At 39.6% G+C, this 25,267-nt stretch overlaps 1 protein-coding gene across 1 annotated transcript in view; it reads right to left on the minus strand.

Moving 5' to 3' along the window:
- PHLPP1 (PH domain and leucine rich repeat protein phosphatase 1) overlaps nucleotides 1-25,267 on the minus strand; it is a 141,384-nt gene that overhangs the window by 36,746 nt on the left and 79,371 nt on the right. Inside the window, exons 4-6 of the mRNA XM_065667509.1 lie at nucleotides 12,084-12,250; nucleotides 1,209-1,355; nucleotides 112-342 (exon numbers count right to left, since the gene is read on the minus strand). Coding sequence (XP_065523581.1) covers nucleotides 112-342; nucleotides 1,209-1,355; nucleotides 12,084-12,250 — 545 coding nt within the window. The remainder of the gene's footprint in view (nucleotides 1-111; nucleotides 343-1,208; nucleotides 1,356-12,083; nucleotides 12,251-25,267) is intronic.

A 25,267-nucleotide genomic window follows, 5' to 3' on the forward strand; every position in this document is an offset into this window, starting at 1 on the left:
CGGACTAACACAAGAGATCTGCACCCAGGGGCTATTCTGACAGCCAAGGAGAAACTGTTTCAACACCAATGACTGACATCCACTTATTCTTCCCCTTTTCCAAATACCTACCTTAGATCCACGTGTTTAATATGAGGCATCCTTTTTAACACCTGTAGGTTCAGGGTATCCATGCAGTTTCCTGACATACAGAGCTTATCCATGGCAGTCAGCTTCTCCAGCACCCCTGGAATGTCAGTGAACTCATTGAAGGACAGACTCACATAGCTGAGCTGACGCATATGCTCCAACTCATCAGGAAGGGACTGGAGAAAGTTGCCATCTAGCAAAAATGTCTGCAAGCTATTAAAAACAGGGGAGAAGAAGGGAGAGTGAAGAAAGTGAGTGACCTGATAAATCAGGTTTCCTTCCTATGAATACACAAATCTGCTGAAGTTAGTGTGACAAAAATATACAAAAGGGCAGAAGAAAGAAAATTTTTAAGGAACAACACTTTAACATCTGCTACAGAAGACATAGACCAAATAATTAAAAAGCCTTGGCAACTATTACATGGGCTGCATTAAGACACTTTTATCTTCAAACATAAGATCACAGAATGGTTTGGGTTGGAAGGAACTTTAAATATCATTCAGTTCCAACCCCCTGCCATGTGCAGGGACACCTTCCACTGGACCAGGTTGCTCCAAGCCCTGTCCAACCTGGCCTTGAACACTTCCAGGGATAGGGCAGCCACAGCTTTTTGGGGCAACCTGTGCCAGTGGCTCACCATCTTCATAAATCCTTTTATCTAATCTAAATCTATCCTCTTTCAGTTTAAAATGAAAATTGGCCTATCACTACTTGCTCTTCTAAAAAGTCCCTCTCCAGCTTTCTTCTAGGCCCCTTTTAGGTACTGGAAGAAACTTCAGAACTGCAACTTGTGTGACAGCTGAAGCAGATAAGCAAGGAGTTTTAAGGACTTTCTTCACCAAGCAGGTGACCCTTGTGTCAAATGTTGGGGACTGGAAGAGCTCTGACACACAGTTTGCTTCCCCTCCATCCAAAGCTCACAAGTGCTTCCATACAGATCTATAAGCCAATCTGCTCTAACAAAACCCAGTAAGTTCAAACTGTTTCTCATAGCAAGATTATGTACAGATTATCATGGAACTGCTTGTTGCCTTTATTATCAGGCTGCCCACATTAAGTTTTAGTAAAGTACTTGCTTGTGCATCTCGCCTACAGCTGCTGGAACACTTCTGAGGGCATTGCAGGACACGTTGAGCTCAGTCAGGGTTGGGATGCTGCAGACTGCCAGTGGGAAGTCTCCTAAATTATTATTGGAAAGGTTAAGGCTCTTCAACTTGGTGAATCTACAGTGAGATAAGAAAAAATAAAAATAATAAAGGAGACAAATAAGTGAAGCATAAACCACCCCAAGTTACCTTGCAATAATTAATACAAGGTAAGATCCGTTATGTAAATGCAAATCCCATGCACTTTCAGTTTACGTACTCAGAACAATCAAGGAAACTATTAGACACTCAAGTTCAACACCAGTAGCAAGAGTTCACCCACATTAGGCTGGCATAGAGAAACAGCCCCCCTGAACAACACACTAAATGTATTTCCTGTGAGTGCAACCAAGAACCAAACCCTTGCCATCCTTGTGATATATACAGTTTCTTCTGTGGCATCTCATCCTGTAGTAAAGCATTATTAATTTTCTGAACACATTTCTTGCTAATAAGACTACCCTACTGACACTGGTTACAAGGTGCAGGAAATTCTGAGCAACAAATTTTGTGGTGCAGCTCAGCTCCATTTATGTGAGTAGATACTGCCTTTCAACCAAAACTTCTTATTAGAACAGCCTGGTTTGAATATAGCCAGGAAATGTGACGAACTAAAGCAGAATTTAGCAAAACTTCTGTACTGACAGAGGCAAATTCTTCAGCTCTTGATTAAGTACATTGTTACAGCTCACACAGATTTCATAGTTCTGTCCTTGACATGTCACCGTACTCTTAAAAGCCCCTTGGTTTATCACATCAGCAAATGAAGCAACTTGCATGTGTGTGCCCTGGTAAGACGACCAAGACCGCCGTTTGAACAAACAAAAAAAAAACTCTAAGAAGAGGACAATCCAATTAGTCAGCCTGCATGTTCAGCAGCATTATTATCGTTGCCTAACAACCACTGGGAGGTATGCCTAAAGGCAAGTAAAAGGATGAATGAAAAGATCTCTGTCAGATGCCGATAGATGGGAGGAAGTTTTTTTTCTGCCTTTTTATTTGGACTTCATTTTCCCTTTGTTAATGCTCAAGTCCTTTATTTGTGAGAGCAGGTCTTTATATAACAAGGTGATTGAAGCCAAACTGCACCTATGAATGCTGCTATTTCACGTGAAAGTAACATCTGACAGCATGTGCCAGTGCATCCATACATAGCCTTTGCACTGGCCCAGCACATTCTTACCTCAAAACAATTTGCCCTCCCCTGACCATAAAACATGGACAGAAAATGCATCAACCATTAAAAGGTTAAAGAGTTTTAACACTGAAAGGCTCTTAAAAGTCCTTACCAGCTACTGCAATCAACTGGCACACACCTTTATTATTGACTAAATCAAACTCATGTCACTGACTAAAACTCAACATGAAAATATAAGTAGCACCTTTGTGTCATATTTCAATGGGGGCTGTAAGTAAAGTATGGATTTTGCCACAGAAGACAGGCTGTGAGCACACAATGTTTACAGAGGCTTGCAGCAAGCAAGGCAATACTGTGATCTCTTATTGGCATTTGGGTGAAAAGGTGGCAGAAATAAAAAAAAGGAAAAATCATGCCAAAGTTATCACTGATTTTGAACACACTGTGCTGTGCTTGAGGCAGAAGAAGTCTGGAACAGAGTTAGATGGAGACTAAATGAAATCTTGCAATCAAATTCCTGCTGCAGGGAAAAAATACTACTATGCAGAAACAACAACTAATGCATCTCTAGAGGGAGAACCGTAAAATAAAAAGGAGCTAGGGTAAGCTAGCTGATGCTAATCAGGGCTGCTAGCCAGAAAAAAAAAAAAAAAAAAGCTTATTTTAAATACTATACCTTTATAATATTCTATTTAGAGACAAACGACTTAAAAATCTTGAACCTAGAACTGAAATGCACAATCCTGCACTTATCCTGAAGATAACTGTAGATTTATACCATAGATATACTGCTCTGAAATACGGAGTGATTCTGTGGTGGAACAGCTGTCCCTCAAAGTCAACTGCTAGTACAAACAAGAGTGCTCTAAGGAGCAGACTTCCAGGGCCTTTAGAAGTTACTTCTCCCTCCCCCCCCCCCCATATTTAGGTAAGTGCAAAAAGAGTGGTGGATAGATTAAATCAAATAACTAAACTGCTGGAAAAGCATCAAAATGTAATCATTCCAATTTTCACATAAAAAAAAAAATTAAGTGAAAATTACAATCTACTAGAAGACCGCAAATACATTCTTGAGACAAAATTACAGCGGATCAAGCTAATACAGAGAGGAAAGAGGACTGAAGCATGGCGTCTATAACTGTCCTAGGTCAAAAGCAAGGGAGGGGAGAGAATCACCACACACCACACCACCCCCCCCCAAATTATCTGGACCACATCTCTGCTACCCTAATGTATGTTTTAATGAGTGCGTATTAAGGGTCTTCTGTGAGTAAATCTTATTACTAAAGACAGAAACTGGTTAACAGGGGTACATAGTATGTAATGGAGGATGAGTAATAGTACATCCAGTGGATACACCCATATATATCCAGTGTATATATACTCATACAGAAGCTGAAAATGCACACACAAATCTATGTCAAATAATCCAGAAAGGAGCGTTCGTTGTTTAATCACATTTAAAGAAAAGCTGAAACACAGATACTGTAAGCTTCATTCAAGTTAAGAGATTAATTTAAGTCAACTGGCAGGAAACATGTATTTTCTTCCCCCTTTGTAAACATGTTCATTTGCAAAATGCCAGTAGAGAACATTAAGCCAAACTAGCAGGCATTTGCTTAAAGTCTAAGTCTACCTCTCATCTTTGGCCACTCCTCACTATCCACATCACAAATGGGTTGGTGAACTTCCTTTACTGAGCACTGCCATACTGCATATTTAAAATGCTGAATTGTTTATATGGCTTCTTATATCTAGATAGATTTACAGTCAGTAACACTTGTAAAATCAACATAAATAAGGCAGAAGTATTTTACAGACTTAAGTTTTTTGTTGCTGCTGAATTTGCAGTGTTGGGCTTAAAACAGATTTTACCGAGCAACATCTTTGCTGTTTTCTCCCAGCCAATTCTTTATTTCTACCAAAAGCATGGTCACATACTGGTGCTGTCCCCATGGCATTGCTAGAAAGAAAAGGTACAACATTGTAATAACCTCATATCAAATCTGTACATATGCTTTCCTTCCTCTTCTCCCTCCTTCCCTGGTTCTAGACTTTGTTATCTGTTAAAAAAGTCAACCTGAAGAACAGCATCTCTCAACACATTACATTCAGTTAGCTTACTAAGTTTTCTATTGTAATGACCAATATATGAACACACTTCTCTGGCTAAAAATAGTCCTACTTTAAGCTAGAGCAAAATGTTGCCACATCAGCCCTTGGGTTTCAACATGCAATATGACTGAACACTAATTGCCATAACTGAGCCAAAAATGCTCAATTAATCCTGAAGCTGCCATATCAAGAGTGGCTTTAGTCTGACATACACAAAATGAGGAGAGGGACTAACAAGAGAAGTTCGTATCACAGCAAAGCAATGAACTGACACTAATTTCAAATTCAGATCTGCCCGATGTGCACAGCACAGGAATTTCCATTACACAGTACAGCATTTGCTTTCCACTACGGCTGGAGTGGGGGGAACAGGATATTCGAATTGGCCATACACCATCATTGAAATGCAGCTACAACAGACATGCTGGATAAAGCCACTCATACCCTACTCTTAACAAAAGCAATTAAAAAGCAGTATTTTACTACACCCAAAACAGATGACACAGCTTAATAAAGGACTCAGTTTAAAGAAAACAATCACTCGCCCAAAATTCTCTCCACTATTTGGGCTGCTCATGACTATGCTGTGGTCGCAGTTGAACACCATTTCAAGCAGCAGCACAACTGCCCCTCAGCTTCAGTACCATTTCTGAGCAGATCATTTGCCTAGCAGCATTGTGATGAGCTCTGGAACTCAACTACAACTTGCCATCTTCATGAAAGCCTGCTACTTTGGCCAACAACTTAATCATGAAAAGAATTTCCATTTAAACCTGACACACCAATTTCCTCCTTGGAAATAAAAGGACCAATTTACTGCTTTTTTTGCGGTTGCATCAGATTCCCCATCCATAGCCTTACTGCCTAAGGGAGCAGCTAGCCTAGTGCCTGAAATACTGTCATAGCACTTCCCTTCCCAGAATGGTGGTGTTTTGAAAACCTGAAGTTAGTTAGTTAAAATGAACTATTCCAGCCCTCTTACCCTGCTAAATTTGTTGAGACAGTTTCTGCAACAGCTAGGGAGATTCACTTGGATGCTGCAGGTGAAGACTTTGCCTAACTGAGGTTAACAGCAGCACTCACCAGCTTGGGGACATAAGAGTTTTCAATAGATAACACAGGAGGAGCTCTGCTGGTGCTTTCCACCCTGTTTCTCTGGATAAAACTCCTGTTCATCAAGTAACTCATGTCATACCACAAAAAAAAAAAAAAAAGATGGAATAAAGTCATCTCAGGAAAAAGGGTCACTTAGTTTGAGGGTGAAGTTTGACTCTGGTCAAGTCAGAAGAAACTTGAATAAATTCACCCATAAATTATCAATTTCTCCATTACACGAATGAATAAATGAAAACATAATTTTGTTCCTTTCTTTTTTAAACCTCAAGGGGAGAAGGGGAGGAGGAGAGAAAGGAAAAAGCAGACTGATAGCTGCAGTTTTGTTATCTTCATTACCCTTAACGCCAACACACCACGAACAGTCATCCTGGTATTTCTCCCCTCTACGTGCATTTAAAACTATAAAAAGCAAAACAATTCTAGCATACAGACTTGAGTCTATATGCCAAAATTAATTGCTAGATTATACTGAAGAGTGGAAAATAAAAAAAAGAAGAAACCAGACTGCACTGCACAAAAAGGAATAACCTTAAACCTAGACAGTTTTTTTTCAAAATACACAAATAATCAGATGTTAAGTCAAATACTTCACACTACCTCCAAACTTAAGACATCAATAAAGCTTTTATCCTATTACGTAGTTAGTAAGAAGACCATAAAGACAAGAAGAAATAAAATGTATGTTCTGTAAGTAGAAATTAACTGAACCCACATTACTGTACTTTGCAGGTCTCCATTTCTGCCCATACCTAGTGCACACTGGTTCACCAGGGGGAAAAGACTATCCTCAGAGGAAGAACAAAATCCCTAGAAAAAAGTGAAAAGATATTCTCCTTCTCTATATTGGAAGTTTATGTTTTTAATACAAAATTAGCTAGGGGTGAGCTTCCAAACTGAAGCCCATTTTTAAATATATAAAAATAAAACCCTTCCTTTGGAAGCTATCTCAGAAAGCAATAGACAAGTAAATCAGAGTAGGCTGATAATAACTAAATTCCATAAATATGTTCACTACTTCTGAAGCATTATTTGGAAGAGATACTGCTGTACTTCCCCTAATAGTTCCAATAAACTGAATCTGATTAATAACTGCAATTTCTACTTTTAGACTATCCTATTTTTAAAAATGTTATTTTATAGCATATTTCTCAGTGCCATCTATTTGTCTCCTACCACTATTAAGGCGTGCACTGCTCCAATTTAAAGGAACAAAAATAATCCATTGTGTTTCAGGCATTAAACCAGTTTTGCTGCCTTCCTCACTCACGTCACTTGTAGCGACATGACTTTGCAATTTATTTTTCTTTAATCAAATGTCACTGATTTTTGCTGAGTATTCATATGAGGGTAGTTGCTTGAGTTCAGAAATGTACACAGGAGCTATGTAGAACTCAACCAGTCATGAAGATCTGGAAAGATGCACTAACAAAACCAAACTTTTCCTTCAATGTCTTTACAAGCTGAATAAAACAAAAGCAGTGAAGTTACATAAAGAACGTACTCTGAGTTTCTTCTTAGTATTAAAACCAGGGAAAAAAAATAAAGTCCAAGGCTACACAACTCAGAAAATAAACGCAGCACCAGAATATAGCAAACACTGGAAGGAGTTCATTTCTAGTAGACCCCTGGTTGTCAGTAGCAGGCCAACTTCTTCTTGCTCTACTGCTAAGAAGGATAAGCTTCAGTCTTCAGCTTCAAGCAAAAGAGAAGAAATGACTACAAAATCAAGGCTCCCTGAGACCATCAGTGTGAGAGAAAGCTCCCAGCACCTTCCCACACGATGAAGCATGCAATGGCACTCCATTCCTTGTGGTAGTATACTCCTCATGTTAGCTGGATTCATTTAAATATCTTCAATAAATGTATGCATCTAAAAGCATATTCTTTTCCGGAAGACCATCCTGAAAACCAAACAAAACCCAAACAAACAAACAAACCAAACAGCCATCCCCCAAAAAGGAGAAAGCTCTTATCTTTGCCAGTGCATCTACTCTCAGTGCTCTGTGGGGCCTGGCAAGAGCAAAGATGTACATTTGACACATCAATCCATCCATCCAACTTTCTCCACTAACCTCAGTTTCATATACTAGCAATAATTAATTACAAGGAGCACTTCAAGGCACTTTGAGACCAAGTGTCAAGCTGGAGACTTCCCTCCCTGCTCCTCAATCTCTAGGGACAAGCTGGGATCAAACTACATCCCACCCTGACTTCTAGCAAGCTTCTCTGCTGGGTTCACACAGCTGAATTGCTAATACCCCCCTTCCTATCTGGGAACCTCAGTACTCTCTCAGCCAAATTACACACTTGTTGCACAATAGGTTTGTAAGGAGGGTTTAGCTTGAGGAACCTCCAAACAGGTTTTTAAAGAGGTTTTAGACTGAAGATCCCCCCAAATTCTGGGTTTTCAGATAAAAACATCTATCCAACAGTTGGAAATAGCCAGGGATTTCAGAAACACATCAACAATTGAGTCCTCTAGCTTTCTTGTATCTTACAGATGTAGCTTCCAGAAACTGCCACTAGCCCAGAAGAGTGTGAGCTGAGACACCAGAGAAGGCAGTTAATTTCTAAAGAGGCTCTGGGAGAGAAAATATACCAACTGATCTTAAGATAAAAATCCATATAATCACCAATAATAACTAACAACCACAATCAGAATAACACCTTGTTCTTCAGATAAAATTGGCAAGCATCACTTTGTTTATCAAACTCTGTGGCTTATTAATCCCTCCTTTCTCCTTTTTTACTTTTAATCTGCAACAGGCTAACATTAAAAATCCACATACTGAAAACTTACTTTTCAGTATTAACAAGCAAACAGTATTCTTGATGCCAGCAGTTTTCCAGTAGCACTGACTGAAACAACTACATATATAAAGCATATATAAAGCATGCTTAGCCCAGTGAAGCAGAGCAACAGTAAATAAAGACTACGGTTTGTTTATTCGCTTCAAACCTAGAGCAATAGTACTCTGGAAAACTAGTAAACTTGAACTCTTGCTTGCATTTCAGAACAAAAACCATGAAGTTGCATTGTAGATAAGGGGCAAGCGAGGCTTGGGAACACACCGTACATATGAATCTCTTTACAGTTAAAAGAAATAAAAATATCTACGAACCAACATTTAAAGAGTATGAGCAATGAAATTTAGACAACTTAAGACAAAAGCATATCTTCAGTCACTCTATTTCCAGTATACAGGAGCTAAAACACACAGGGTTTTAAGGTAAATTCTGACTCAATGGGGGTATTATCACAAGACATGTCAGCCGCTTCTAATACTCCAACAGCTGGGCAATCTTTCAAATGGTGAATAGCCTCTCTTCCCCGAAAGGACAGCACCCTTTCCTATAATTTTAGAAAAGCTAATGTGAGGAAGAACAAGTACCAGCATTTCCTGTGGGGTGTTTGTTTGCTTGTTTTTAAAACAGATGAATTTTCAGGCTGCTTATTTTACACTTAGTATGGAAAGTGTATTCCCTGGTAAGTAGGGAAAAAAACACAGGTAATTGTATATACCTTTTCATCATTTGAACAGTTCAGTTACACAAGTTCACAGCTGCAAATTATCTACAGCAATAGAATCCAAAGTGTGAGTGGACAGTAAAGCAAGTGAAAATGTAGCTACTAGAAAAAAAGTGTTATCTACAGCTCTGTAGATCTCACATGCTACCAGCAATTTAGTTCTAAACATTTTATTTAGAAATGCAATTAATGACATGATGTTAACAACTGAAAGAAGTAACTGCATAAGCAGAAGTTGGAATTCTTGTTTTTTCCCCAACGCACTCCTGACGGTACTTGCCAAGCTAGTGCATATGTCAGCATCTCATTACTATAAGCCAGCTGCTTCTAAGTCTACTCAGTGGGTAGCTGAAAAGTTGGTATTGTCTTCTGCCTTTGACATACCTCTTATTTTGAAATCCACCATTCATGAGCACTTGTCAAATTACCACATAAAGTGATTTATTTAGAGCACCAGAAGCTGTTTATAGCAATTTTCCTAGCCTGCCTTGCTAACTAGATTTTAATGAAAAATTGTACCAGGAAGGGTAGCTATGTAAATGCCAATGCATTTTGCTCACAACATCCAAGTACATTATTTTGCAGCCTTAAATACTTCTGGGCTTGATTCACTGGTGCTGTGCCCTGTGTGCAGCTACAATTTAGCAACTGAGAATTTGGTATAAAAGCCAATAGTACCAAATCAGAACAGCAGAGATTTTGTACTTGCTTTGCAGTGGTTTGAAAGAACATGGGTGAACAAAAAGAAAAAAAGACTCTTGGTTTATCCAGTCAAGTTTTACCTTGAGCAACCCCCCCAAAAATCTGAAAATGGTTTTATGAAACTGGATTAAAAAGGGGGGGGGGGGGGGAAACATTAAAGGAAAAAAAGAAAAAAGTCAGACAAATGACAGCTTGTGTTCCCAGGAATGACTGATCTTCCCTTACTTCACACATGCTTTTTCATACTGGGATTCACTAATAATTTCAAAAAGATAGAGTGGTTCCTTTCTTGCTAGATTCTTGGTTTCGTGTATTTACTCACTGCAGAAAAAAGCAGGCTTACAGTAGCAGTGAAGCTGGCTCAAGGCTTTTTGCCAGAACAAGTAAAACTCAAGTTTGCCCATCCTAAGGAGAAACTGGCACTGTGTTTCCTAGGGCAGGAAGCAACATGGCTTGGGAGAGCACTCCAGGGCCAGGCTTGTGCTTTTGCTGCTGTTGGGAGGCAAAAAGATAACCATCAGGGTTCCTCCTCAGTAGGAGCTACCACATCATGTAGCCCTTTCCACTAACATAGCTATAGGAACAGTGGCAGCAGCTTCCAGCTACTCACTGCTTGAGTGATGACACCTGTGCTGGATGAAGGGCAGAGGACATCAGCAGTGGCAAAGAGAAGGTTAGCACGAGGGGACAGGAGTTCTCAAGGCACTGGCTCTGATCCACTGAAACAGTGCTGTGCAACCTTCCAAATCATTTTTGGTTTTGCTCCAGAGGTTCACAGACCTTTCCTGTGCCTTCTTGACAAGCTCAAAGCAAAGGAGGCAGAGCAAACTATGATTCACTGACAGAATAGGACCAGCTCTCAGAAGAACAAGCCAATTTTGCACCACCGCAGGTACATGCCACTTCTCCAGATTTTCCTGATGCAGAATCTCAAAAACCAGGAGTTTTATTTGGTCACCTGAACTCTTTTACTCCTGTACATTCAGGCTCATATTAGTGAGAAAAAAAAAATAACTTCAAGCAAGACTCCTCAGCTGCCCCTACAAGTGCAGTACCAAGAGAACACAATGAACATTACCCATCACATGATTTATAAATGCTTTCTAATCCCAAACAGAATTAGGTGTATGTACATGGACAAAATACAATCAAGTACGTCCCGTACACTTTCTTATATTTAAAAAGGAAAAATTATTAAAATTCATTAAAATAAAGACATTCCTTATTTCTCCATGTTCCTCACCTAACTTATGCTAAAATTCCACGTGCTATCTGGAGACACATACCAACATTCACAGACTATTTAACCCAATATTCCTCTCCAGACTTGCTCATAAGCTCTTGGAAATTGCCTGCTCTGTCAGTGAAGCAGACCTGCTGGGTTCATTCATGTTCCATCATGCCAAATTTTTTGGGTTTTTTTCCAGAATGCAATCGGAGTTATATAAAAATACAACAGCCCGCATAATCCACCTTTATTTTTTAGCTGTTTGTCAAAGAGGAAAGGATTTAGAAATGTGGTTTAAAACATTTTGTTTGAACAGGGCCATCCACAAACACAATCCTGAGCTACTCTGCAATTTAGTTACCACTGAAATTAAAATCAAAGTTTGAAATTCAGTATGGAAACATTCATCTTTCTCAACACAGAAAGGCTGCTGATTCCACATACTATATCATTCAGATCACCAATTGTGCTGCCATCTATCCATTTGTTACATTCGTGGGTGAGCTACAGTGGAAAGAGCAACTGGAAGGTCACAGTTATTAGGGAGGAAGAATTAGGGCTGAGCAGAATAGAAAGAAGACAGGAATTTATTAAATCAGGGGCTTTCTTTACTTGGGAGTAACAAAAAGCTAAGTAAAGTCACACACAGTACTGTTCCTACCTGGTCCTTTCATGTGCAACTCACCAACTCAGATTGGTTTGACATGAATCAATGAAGAACTACAGTGGGTAGGTAAAAACAGTGCATCCTGAAAACTGCATTTGGATTGAAAATAGCCTTCTATTTACAAGAAAAACACTACGTTTCTTACAAAAGTTAGTCTGTTTCTAGCACACAGAGTTAAGCAATTTCTGAAGCATTACAACCAGGACAATCCTCCCTAACAGGAGGTAATAAGTTCTCAGGAAAGTTCCTGCAAACCAGTGGTCACTTGGCTCCAAGGGCAGAGGAAAACTAATAGAACCATAGCACTTTACCTTTGTAATTCACTAAGCGCTCTGCTTGTGGATGGGCTGGGGTTTAGCCTCAGGAAGTTCTGCTTTAAATTGAGATGAGTGAGGTCTTGGCTATAAAACAGGTTGGCAGGCAGGTGCTCCAGGCTGCAGCATGAAAGATCCACTGAGCTTATGCGTTGTGATGCAATCTGGAAGTCAAGAGGTACACCAATATTTAAATATTGTAATCAAAAAAGAACATTTCCTTCACCTCTACTAACACAAGATAAACTGGTTTTAAGTACAGCAGAAATCAGTGTCCACATACACAGCTGATCTAATGCAATTTATATCATGCAAGCTATGTCATGATCTCTTGCTTTGCCTCAGTGCCAAAACCAGGTCCACAGATGGCTAGCAGCAGGAAAAGCACAAAGGCTTGTCAAACTAATAAGTGAAATGGATTAATTTTCATCAATGAAGTTACATGATACTCTACCGCCAGGAAAAAGAAAAAAAAAAGAAAAAGATAGAGAGATCTGACATAAACTTCAGTCTTTAGTTAGCATGTAACACCAGCAAAAACAAAGTGCAGAAGTCTTCCATACTGCTGCATGATGGGCCCGTAGACCCAGTGAGTGGAGGTGAGGGAATAACAGTTATCATCATCAAAAGCAGGTACTAAATGACAGAGGAAAGACCTATCCCAGTTAAATCTTACAGGAGAAAAATATATCACAGCAGCAGCAAAACACCAAGCACTGATCTCTTCTCAATGACTCAGAAAACTAGGAAAAAATTAGAAAAGCGATAAAAACATGATAAAAACAAAACTGAGGTTTGGGGGGTTAATACTGTGCTCTAGAAGGCAGAAAGTAAAACAGTCTACAGAGGCTGAAGAAATCGTACCACCTAGCACTACATATAGGTAGTATGACTGCACAGAAAACCACAGCCAACAAATTCAAGCAACAGCAACTCTACCCCTTACCAAATCTGTGGGATTCAGCTGGGTGAACTACATCCTGCTGCTTTTTTCTATTTCTTAAGTCTTTATTTTAAAAAACAAACTAAACCCCCAACTCGTAATCAATGCCCAGTGACAGTCTATAACAGCTTCTGAACTCTGATGAAGGAGACACCACGCAACCTTCTCGGCAGAGGCATGGGCCCTGCCATAAAGCATCCTGGAACTAGAGACATCAGGTTTTGCTGGCAGAAGTGAAGCAACTTGCCACTGAAAGGACAGCCAAGGAATTTTTCCTTCCTTTTTTTCCTCTCCAATGCAAGCTACATGGGCCTCAGGATAAGTGGTCTCTATTATAAACACACAGCCATAAGCTTCGAGAAGAACAGACGGTGCAGTGTTTTTCTCTAATGCGACCGTTAATAATCCAGTCCTCCCACATCCATTAAAACGCTTGAATTTGTTACTCAATTAGTTCAGTCCTTTTGTTACTGTACCTACTATTTTTCTTCCCCTGGTAGTATAAGACAAAAATTATTCATAGGCTATTCAGAGCAGTTATTTCTGAAAGCTAGGTATTCACTCTGTTTATGCTGCCAGACCCTGCCTGGCATGGTACAGTTCTCATCACACCGAAAACACAAGAGATTAAAAAGCGCTGACAACCGTTACATTAAAAAGGAGAATGTGTAATTTCAGGTGTAATGCTTACATACACTGTTGCTCCAACTACTTGTTTGGAACGTGATATGAACAGTAATAAGCAACCTAGCAGGGATTAGCAAGGCATGTTACCCTAAAAATATCCAAAGTACCAGAACCAGTAACTCTGAGTGTGAATCACGATAAAGCAGCCAAACAAGTCTAAATTCTACTCTGATCTCAAAAAAAGGATGCAAATCCTTTCTTAATATAATCAAGCCCTGTGAAAAAAACTCCAAAGTAATACTGGTTTATATTCTGGTTATTTTTTGTTTGCTGCTTGTTTGTTTTGCTGTTGTTATTTTTTTCCTTACAGGAAACACTTTGTTCTACAAAGAGTTTAATTAAGCTTTAGGGGAATTGACATATACTGAATGATGCCTCTACCAGAGAGAGAACTGTAAAAGTTAAAACTGCATTTTAAAAGGTGGGAGTTCTGTAAGCAACTGTAATTTTATTCAAGCTTTTTTTGCTAGCAAAACTGTACTCTAAGAATTAACTTCTGAATTGTTACCGAAGGAATATCCATATAAATACACAGAGTTATTCTCAAAGGTGGGGATAAAGACTTTTCTCTTTTCATTGCTCAATACTGTTCTGTAATAAATTCCCAGAGAATAGAGGAAAAAGATGAAAAGCAAAGAAGAGCGACAAAGGAGATCATCGTAACAATACTTGGTTCATCAGAAACTTTCATCAGTTGTTTTGAAGTTGAGTACTGAAGTTCTCAATTGATACCGCTACAAAAAGGAACAACAAAGGGATATTGCAATCTTGCAGTCATCTTCAACTGATTTTAAATGCAGTAAGAGTGTGCATGTGTGTGTTTGTTATTGTTTACTAAGATGAACATGTTTTTCCAAAAGCTGATACAGTTTTTAATAAAGCACTGGGTTTCCTTGGATCACTGTGAGGAATCACTGCAGAGATAAGCTGATAAAGGGTAAGAAAATGCTGACTACAATATCCCTCACAGTCACAAGAATAAAAAGCATCTGGAGTAACGGACATTATCTGCAGAAAGTAGGGTTTCCATTGGAAGAAAAAACAAAATCCAAAAATAAAACAACAAAGCAAACCAAGACATTCTGCTGTAAATAAATACCCCGAGTTATTTGGGCTGGGTTCAACAGACCCATGCTTCCAACAGGAAGAGTTAAGAGTGCCAGTGTGGCAGCAATGCTAGAGGGAAAAGCTTTCTAGATGCATGTGGAAGCTGCATCAAGCTTTCATTATAGCCTGTTTGGTGTTTTCATTTGGAAAACTTAAAAGTATAACTGTTCCATGTGCCTTACATATGAATATAAAACATAAGCAACACAGTTCATGACTTTCCAGTCAGAAGAAGCCATTGCCCAGACCAATCCCCCTGGAACATCTCATCACATCCTAAACTGCATACATCCTTAGCACCTGTTTTCACAAGAAATTTCTGTTGCATTTCCTATACTAATGACATGGGGGAAATGGCTGGGGCAATGACCTTCTTGGAAGATGGTGCATGACTCTCTCTCAGTTATGGTAGCTACAGCATAAGCTGGAGAGTTAGCTTCTTTCTTTGCCAGAGAAGCAAGACATGAAACAGTTTGACAGCAGGGTAGCTCAAAAATATAGAAAGACCTTGTACTTCTTGAAGTCCACTGAGGATTTTTAATCACAAAGAAACAAGATTAAGCTTGCAGCCTTCTCCATTGCCTGGATATGATTTTTCAACACTTCACGGTCAATCATTGTATTGCAATGTCTCCTACTGTAACACTAGAGAAGCTGTAACAGGGTAAGGCCAAATTTAACTTGGCACGTCAAACTGCGAAGTCCAATAGAAGAGTCTTTTCCAGTTCCTGTTGCAACCTCAGCTACGCAGCCGTGGTCTACAGTGGGTTTAAGTTCTTTATTTTCTGGTCTTCATGTAAGGCATACTGAAGTGCAGTTTTGAAGAAGTGGTATACAACTATAGCACATTACACAAACGGACCTGGATCTATCCTCTGCAAACACCAAAAAGCTGTCATTGTGCTTTTAATTTTCCCCCAGCAGCAATAAAAAGGAGTTTATTCTACAAATGCTACCACAAATAATACCAGAGAGCTGCCCCTCCCTCAGGTAGTATAGCTTTTGCTACTCCTACCTGAGAGCAGCACCCAAGGCAAAGACCTAGGAGTCTCCCAAATATGAAAACTCCCTTTTAAATGCGTTAATTACAAGTATAAACAACAGTATTTACAAGAATAAACAACAACTCACAAAAGCCAGCATTATCTTAAAAAAAAAAAAAAAAAAAAGGTTTTGCCAAGGTGTTTCAATTTTCTTAATTATTTTCAGTTCTAAAAAGTAAACAGTATTTCCAGACTGGTGAAAGTATGGTTTGGGTTCACTATAAATCTTAAGCAGCTGGCAACAAAAATACAGAAAAATACTTGTATCAGCCAATATTCTTGCCTCTTCTTGCTACACAAGGCTAAAATGCACTTTGCTTTGTCCATCAGTATCATGCCACCTCTGTCACTGAGCTATGCAACAAGACTGATTAGCATCTTTGTTTTAAAGCCTTGGCTATACTACAAAAATGATGTGTTGCTGACAATGGATGTCAGCAGTGGACACAGCTGAACCCAGCTGTATGGACAAACACAAGCCTTGTTTACACAAGGACATATTTTGCTGTGACCTGTGGTGTGAATTTAAACCAATGTAATTATGTTTTCTTCCTGTTTACCCTCATCCCATTCCCTACAGCTCTATTCAGATAAGAAATTACTATTTAGGACTTCAATAGAAGACAATTAAAACGACTAAACAGCCCACATGTACAGGCAGCCAAATTCCCAGTCTGTTTGAACTGAGCTGACGATGTTAAATTATACCTGCTGTAAACATGCTAATGCAAAGGCAGTATAATTTTTCTCCTTAAGGATTTGCTTTTAAACAGTTAAATAATCACCACATCCCACCAATGCCTGCATAAGGCTTAACAGCAATACATACACCTGAAATACCTAAACCAACCACTTAGAGCAAACAGGTTCTCCTCATCTCAGAGATAACCTTGCTTCAAATCCTGATCCTCCTTTCTATTCATACATCAAAGCCCCGCTTGGCATAAAGGCCTCCCTCTGCCAAGCTGAACTCCACAGCCAGGAAACACATCAGTGCCCTCAGTCACAGCCAAGAGCTGAAGAATTGTTCAGACTGGTAAACAAGCTAATGCCAAAAACCTAAATGGGGGGGGGGGGGGGGAAGAGAAATAAAACTCTTCTTTGAAGCCATGTATTTTCACCTTTAAATGACAGTTTTTAAAATGGGCAGTCCAAAGGGTGAAAAGGTAACGGCTTTTTCACCCTCTCCTTTTTGTTTTCTTTTGAACATTGAATAAGATGTGTGCTAACTCAAGCTAAGGGCCTTGCAAAGAAGAGATAAAACTCAAAGGCTTGAACACACGCCACTCAGATTCACAAACCCAACAGGCAACACAATAGGTAAGAACTGCAATTGCCTACCAAGATGAAGGGCAGGAGCAAACACAGCGTGGCAGCGTTCACAGGGCACAAGCTTCAAGCCCCATCTCTCCTCCGCAGGCAACACAGCCAAAAAGCATCTGGTGCAAACACCTCATGCCAGCAAGACATGGGGTCATGAAGACTATTTCTTGTCCCTGCCCTCTCTCCTCTTCTTAGCTCTGAAGATTTATATAGCATGCAGAAATTGCTCAATTCTAATTCTGCCCCTTCAGCAAAGCTGCAGCAACATAACTGAAAACAGTAGTAGCAAATGTGTGTGTGGAGGGAGAAATGTGCAGGTAATTAAGCAGAAGTTATGCTTCTTTACCGTTCACGATAGGAGTCCAGAAGAAATTCCACAGATTTGAAAGTGAGTGTCCCAGATTTAGTAAAGATCTCAAAAGTGAGAATGTGTCCAAAAAATAAAAATAAAAAAAAATAATAAAAAGAAATTACATTTGTCACCTGTCATTTGGAAATGTTTCACACTACCTGAAGTCATTCCCAGAATATTAATATTTCTCTGTTCTTCTTTTAGAGATCAGGTACTGGTATCAATATTACACAGGAAGTTACATCAACACTATTATCTTGGTGGTAGTCACGGTGGGATGTTCACACTGATAACATCCCTGCAAAGACAAGGCTTAACACGCAACTTGGAGTTAAGGGACAGTAATTAGATGTAGTATTACGCTACTTACAATTCAGACATTATATACTTGTAATTCCACTTGGTGGAGCAAGGAACAGTAACATCCTTGAAACAGCTTGACTGAAAGAATTCATCTATAAATATGGCAAAACAGGTGAGTCTCATAAAAAATGAGAAATACCCCTTTTTTTCCTTACAACTTTTGTTAGACTTAATTATTCACCAAGATAAGCCACTATACTGCCAGCAAGTAGACTTCATGATGAGCAGCTCTCCAGCAAAGACTTCCTTTCAGCATTTACTATAGATTTCAGACTCTTGCCAGCAAGACTTAATATAGATAGAATCATAGAACGGTTAGGAGTGGAAAGGACCTTAAGATCATCTAGTTCCAACTCCACTGCCATAGGCAGGGACGCCTAAACCATGTCACCCAATGCTCTGTCCAACCCGGCCTTAAACACTGCCAGGGATGGAGCATTCACAACTTCCTTGGACAACTCATTCCAGTGCCTCACCATCCTCGCAGTAAAGAACTTCCTCCTTATATCTAATCTAAACTTCCCGATTTGTTGGAAGTCTTCCCAGTCCCACATGGAGAGGGTGGTCGGATTCTGTTTGTTTGCTTTCAGTAAGAGGTTATGCTAGGTCCTCAGTTTCTGACCTACATTCTCCTACACAACTGCATCATATGGATTAATTTTACAACATGATGAACTCTTTCCATGCCATTATTTCACAGTAACTCAGAAAGGCCTTCTGACCCAAGCACTTCGTAATACAATCATGAATATAGCCCTACTGGCCCAGGGCATAAAACTGGTCTCCAGCACTCATTCTCTCTTCTCCCTGGAGACTTTCCTCCTTCTCCATTACAGAAGAAGCCTAAGGAGAACAAATGTCCCTAAAATGGGTTTTTGCTAATTCCTCTCCTTTTTTCCTCCCAAATAAACTTTGCTTGGAAAGGCTCTCAGTGTTACAGCCAATCAGTTTCAAGACCAGCTGAGTTATCCCCTTGTACATACCAAAGTACTGTGCAATATGTCAGCCTCTGCAGCCCCCTCCAGTCTCATGGGAGCTGCTCACCACTCAGTTCCCCTGAGATTCATTAAGAGCACAGTTATATCCCCCGCTCACTCCTACCCTTCTACCCCCAGAGATTACTGAAAACACTGGGATCCTCCTGGATTGAATGCACCTTAAAAGGTAACAGCTGCAACACCTCGCTGAGCTACTAGCTGTAAGTTACAGTGATGACTTCCTGTATTTATGCAAGAGCTGCACAAATTCAGCTTCAATAATATCGGAACCTGACTTAGAGGCTTCAAAAGACATTACTTGAAAGCTATTCCAGATGTGTGGGCGATAGCTAGTTTTCCATTCTCACTCTTGGCTGCAATGCTTCAATAACTACTTTATTATTAACTGAAGGCAGCAAGTCCAAAACAAGGACCACAGACTCTCTAAATTTCAGCAAGAAAAAAAGTGAAAAATAGTGAAGCTATAGTTTCTCTAGAACAGAAGTTAAGAGAAAAATTTGAAGTCACCAACTTCACCATTTTGGTGACATGGAAAACTAATCAGCTGAGCCAAAACACCAAGCTTCCCCCCTGAACTGTTAGGGGAGAGGATGCACCGAAACACACTCAGAAGTTCATTTCCAGAACATCAATTAGCCTCTAACAACAAAAGGCACAAAAGAATAGGTTTTGTGGGGAAGGAGGAACACTTTTAAGTGTTACCATCAAAAGAGAAACAAAACTGGCTTCAATTTTGCTTTGCCCAGCTTTCTGCTTTCAGACTTAGGATGTCAAGAAGCCACCCACATCAAGGATGACCAGATATGACTGCAGAGCAAAGGTCCCAAACATCGAAGATTTCACACACACAAAAAAGGAAGTCAAGTTCCGAGTGGAAACCAGAGATTTGTTTATGTTCAAATACTTGTAATCACTGCCAAAAGGAAGCTGTAGGTTTATTTTTAGGGATCTATTTCTAGAGAAAATATTATCTCAATATTGTCATTTTATGGTATTAGAGGAAAAAAAGGTTTCCTTGTACTAAACTTAGAGTCATCGCGTTTCCTGTAAGTAAGGATCAGCTCAAAAAAAGCCCCACTGAAAAATGAGAAAACCTTTCAGGCTTTTTCTTCACTAGATGTTGAATCCACTGCTGCAAACAGGCTAATGGTGCTTCTTAGTCTCACAAACGTGAAGAAACCTCACAGTATTTATACTCAAAGAAAACAAGCTTTCTGCAGAGTCTTGCATTTGGTTAAAGGCTATTTTCAAAAGATGCCACTGATGTTTGCATTATACTAAACTCATTTTTAGGTCATACTAGTATAGAGACTCACTTTGAAGCCTCCAAATGCTACTGGCCTAAGAAATAAACCAACTACTGCATGGTCACCCTTCTCAGTGACCAGCATATCCCTGACATCCAACCTGTCCCCACCACACACGTAAACATGACAACCCAGAATCACAATCATACATCTAAACACATGCACAGAGTTACAAGAAAATAGCAGAAACTGCTAACTACAACAGTGTGCTTGTTGCACACAACAATTTTCTGTAGAATTACCAAAGGTGATAACCAATAGCCAAAGATAAAAGTAAAAATAGAATCATAGAATCATAGAATAGTTAGGGTTGGAAAGGACCTGGAGATCATCTAGTTCCAACCCCCTGCCATGGGCAGGGACACCTCGCACTATACTCATCTAGAGATGATAATACTCATCTAGAAATTCAGATTTCATGGAAACTAAGATAAAGTTCTCTGTATTTTTTCTGCAGAAGAGTGATATCCATTGCTTAAGAGGCTGAACAGATACCTGGAAAGGAGATAATGCACCCAGTGGCTCTGAAGTATAAATTGGTAGCACTATAACAAGTAAAATTCCAAATAACTTAAACTACTTTACCCTTGAGGAAGATTTTTTCCTATACTTGCCACAGAACTCCTCTGTGGTCAAGGCTTTGGAAGAAGGTATTCTGAACTGGTTCTGACCAGTAACCATTAGAAAAACATGCCCCTAATGCCTCCAGAGACAACTGAGGCTCAGTAATAAAAATTCCTGCAATGATGAACTTGGTAAAGATGTTACAGCTCATTATAATATCTAGAAACAAATATGAGGCAGGTCAATCAGCTAGCAGGCAAGCCAAGGCAAATACAACGTAGAGCTAATTTAACTATGAGACTAGTGGCTTCAAGCCTTCTTTACAGGCTGAAGGCCATATTTTATGTTAAAAAACTCTGCAAAGTCTATGTTCTACACTGAAGTTGGAAGCAGCACTTGAGTCTTTCTCCTGGTTGACCTTTCCTGATGTAGGAAAGTCAGGCGTTAGCATCTGACAGTATCTGAAATAAAGATGAAGCTATGCGCAGAAGTGGATATAAGCAGTCAATGAGCAGAGTCTTCTTGTGCTGAAGGAAGAGAGTCCTGCAGTTGCTTATCTCTCACTAGCTCAAAGGCGGATGAAGCACAGCTAAAAGCAGGTACATCTCTTGCAGCAGCACTTAATTGTTGCTCACTGCATTTCCTCAGCACAATTCCTGTAATGCTCTTGCACAAACTGATCATCTTGGTCCCCTATTTTGGAGATATATTTGCAGAACTACAGTCAAGTTCCAGATTTCCTGTTTAAACTCTACAGGATTTATTTATATAAAAATATGGTCTGCAACACCTAGCTTGTGTGCAGTCACCACTCTTTCCTCAGCAGAAATAAAAACCATATTATTAGAGTCAGACCAGCTTCATCCTCTTCACACAGTTCAGACTCTCACTCCAAACATACCTGTCAAACTTGTAATGAAAAAATAGCTAAGGACTGAGGCAGCTGGTCAGAACTAGGTAACTTTAGAGAAAAAAGCTAACAAGTTGGTTTTACACTGCTGCTTCAGGTAGGTCTCTACACGTTGACAAAAATGGAGACTACTGCTGTACAGGCTCCTGCATTACTCACTTGTATAGCATAAACTAAATTCAAATTTGTTGCTATTTTCTGCTAGTTTCATGGTGCAAATAAATGCATGAAGAGAGCATTCTGCGCTGACATGAAAGGAATAAGACCAAGACGGCAGCACACCCTTCTCCCTTGGATTTGCTATTCTTGCTTTTTTTAGCACTTTTTAAACATAATGTACACTGACATCATGATTTAGTAATGCATTTCCACTGCAGACTTGAAGACAAAGGTGACTGAAACAGAGAAGGAAAAATCCAAAGCTACACAGGAGAAAACTCTTTAGTTTTTGTATCAATAATCTTTTTGGACATTCTTGTATTTTAAACAGGAGGGCTATTTCTTGTATACATGTAAACCCACCCTGGCACCTAAGCCCCACACAACAGCATATTCCCCTCTAAACACGCTGCCACTACAGCCACAGTTGTAGGAAGTGTCAATGGTGTGCACCCACATACACTGTGTGCCTGTACATCTCTACCTATCTACATGTCTAATGTGGCCATGCATGGGTGCTTATGGCTGTCACGCATTACTTATAGCTCTTGCCTCTCATCAACTGTCTTTCTCTACCTGCCCAGTTGAACCAAGCACTAAGGCAGGAAATAATTGTCGCATGAAACTGTCAACATGCTTCCTGCTTTTCTAAAGCTGAGAGGGAGAAGTTCTGCCGGGTCAGATAACCCATCTCAGCACATGCAGTGATGCAAACTATTTGCCAGAAGACAAAATTCTGTAACACATCCCTACCTAAGCTCTGCAACACTGAATTTCTGAGGCAGACATTAACATCCCACTTTCAGAGTCATATGGTTTGGGTTGGAAGGGACCTTAAAGATCATCCAGTTCCAACCCCCTGCCATGGGCAGGGACACCTCCCAGTAGACCAGGTTGCTCCAAGCCCAGTCCAACCTGGCCTTGAACACTGCCAGCGATGTGGCATCCACAGTTTAATTGTATGCCTTGGACTGATAACCCATTTTACTCCAGCCAAACCATCCATGTCATGAGTTGTTTTGTAGTCAACACTTACACAGCAATTTCACATGTTGAAAGAGGTTAAACAAAGTTCAGCTGTTAGAAGTGTCAAGCAGCAGGAGCTTGCCACTACACCCCAAATATAAGCCTCATGACACCAAGTTCCACCCCCCCAGTAACACCTTATACATAAAACCTCTCCCTCCTGCTACATTAAGGGTGTAGCTTTCTAGGCTTTGTAACTGGCAAATGAAGAAAGCCCTTGTCATGTCCTCTTCATTCTTAACTGCACGTTCTTTGCCTGTTGTTCTGCATTTGACATTCTAGTAGTAAACAGTGGCAGATCAGAATCGCTCTGCAAGTAATTGTGCAGATTCCAGAACCATGATGTCAACTTTATGCAGACAGAATTCTTTAAAGCCATGGAGATATCCCTTTCTTCCCTCTCTGTGCCCCCTCCCAGTTGCATAAGCTTATTTTTCAACATTTGGCAACAGAACGAACATATTAGACACAAAGGACCAAATTTGTTGTTGCTGTTTTTCTTTTCAGCTTCCTTAATTAGCACTCCAGTATTTGGAAAGTAAAAGGAAAGAAATGCACTGTGGTACAGAACTATCAATATTAACGAACAAGCCACATCTCCCACTTTTAAAAATATTCTGTTTGAGGCTAAATCAGCATATCTAAAAGTGACCTATTTGCAGTAAGTATGTCACCAAGTTTGATATTTAGGTCAGTATTTGTGCAGTAATTCTAGTCCTGAACTTCTGAAAACAGGAGTTCTGTTCACCTCAGGACACACACTTATAGGAAAACCAATTCTAACACCAATTCACAAATCCCTTTAAAAAATTTACTGGGGCAGAGCACAAGAGCTGTCTTGGCTAAGATTGATTCTTTCTAACAGTGAAATCTGATTATTCAGGAGTGATGCTCATTTTTAATTAAATTGAGCCCAAGTCTCTGCAAACATGAATTCAAATCTCTAGCATATATATATTTATTACATGAGTGATGCATTAGGATTTGTCTCATTCTGGAACACCACTAAAAAGTCAACATTGTCAGTATTCCATGGGGAGAAAGACTGCAAAGCAAGCATTCTTTGCAAAGTCTCCTTTCAAGATTAAGCTTGTTATTTAAAAGTTAAAACAATAATCTTCTAGCTCTTTTGAAGTATACAGAAGACAGATATGAATTTTTTTTATAGTTAAACTGAATTGAGCAATTTCATTGAAATATTTTACCAGGGATCATCATCTACATTAACATTTATAATTAAAGTTTCCATTATACTTGTAAGTACTGGAAGCCTCAGTTTCCAGCAGACACATCAGGAGCATGAAGGACTGCAGAAAAACTACCACTGCACATAAGTTAACACGGATGTCAGTTTCAAAACAAATGCCATTAAATAACATCTGTATTTAAAATACAGCCTTCAGTATTACCCATAATAATTCACAAAAGTGCAAGAACTATATATACCACCACAATTAAGGAAGACTCTGTAAGCACCATGTGACTTAACCCATAACAAGCAACTAGAAGCTCAGAGCTAGAAAGCTGCAGCATCTCCCTTCCTGAATTTGCATGCCTTTAGACATCCAATGCTTTTCACAGTATTTCCTTGGTTAGAAAGAATATTTCTACCTCTTTGAACCTGAGTGGCTTCCAGACACCTGAGGCAGAGTACCTCATATAAATGTTGGGGCTTTATCCTGCGTGAGAACACTATCTTGCCTGAACTACAGAGCTGACAATGAAATTTTCTCATTTATTTCCAGGGATGATGCACCTTACAATTAAGCACTTGGCACAAACCGCATCATCTGGAGGAAATTTTGAGTTACTTCTGCAGCATTACTAGTTTCTCTGTTTCTGTTCTTCAGAAACAGTGTTAGTGCACAATACTGCCCACATAACTGCCTTGCATACAATCATGCTCGTCTCTCTTTTTCCATCTAAGGATAGAAAACCCAAACATTAAAAAAGCAACCTGAAGTAGCAAAGTACTATTTCAAACTCCACGAATCTAGAATCCCAAGTCTCAGGTTTTGGGGCTGGGAGGTGGGAAGTTGGGGAAAACGAAGCATCATTTTTGGCTTGAAACATGTTTTGCTAACAAAAAGAATAGCCCAGCAAGTTTCTTTGGTTCTCACAGCCTAAAAAGACACTTGAAACTATGTATTTTCTTTCTACACTTACATAAGAAAAGTGGGAGGTTATCATGAGTGCATGGGGATATGTTCTCATGCTGGCTATCGTCCCGATGCTGTTAGTCATTTGGTGAACCAGAGAGAAAGAGAGAAGCACAGCATGGCACAGAACAAGCTTGTGCTGCCAGTAATTCAGAGGGGCTTTCTGGCCGTTTATCTCTACTTCTGAAGTTCATTGTTTTCCGCTGTTTTTCTCACTCATTAGATTTGCCTTTCATTTAT

This window comes from Lathamus discolor, chromosome 2 (genome assembly GCF_037157495.1).
Source record: "Lathamus discolor isolate bLatDis1 chromosome 2, bLatDis1.hap1, whole genome shotgun sequence".
In the NCBI taxonomy this organism is placed as follows: Eukaryota; Metazoa; Chordata; class Aves; order Psittaciformes; family Psittacidae; genus Lathamus; species Lathamus discolor.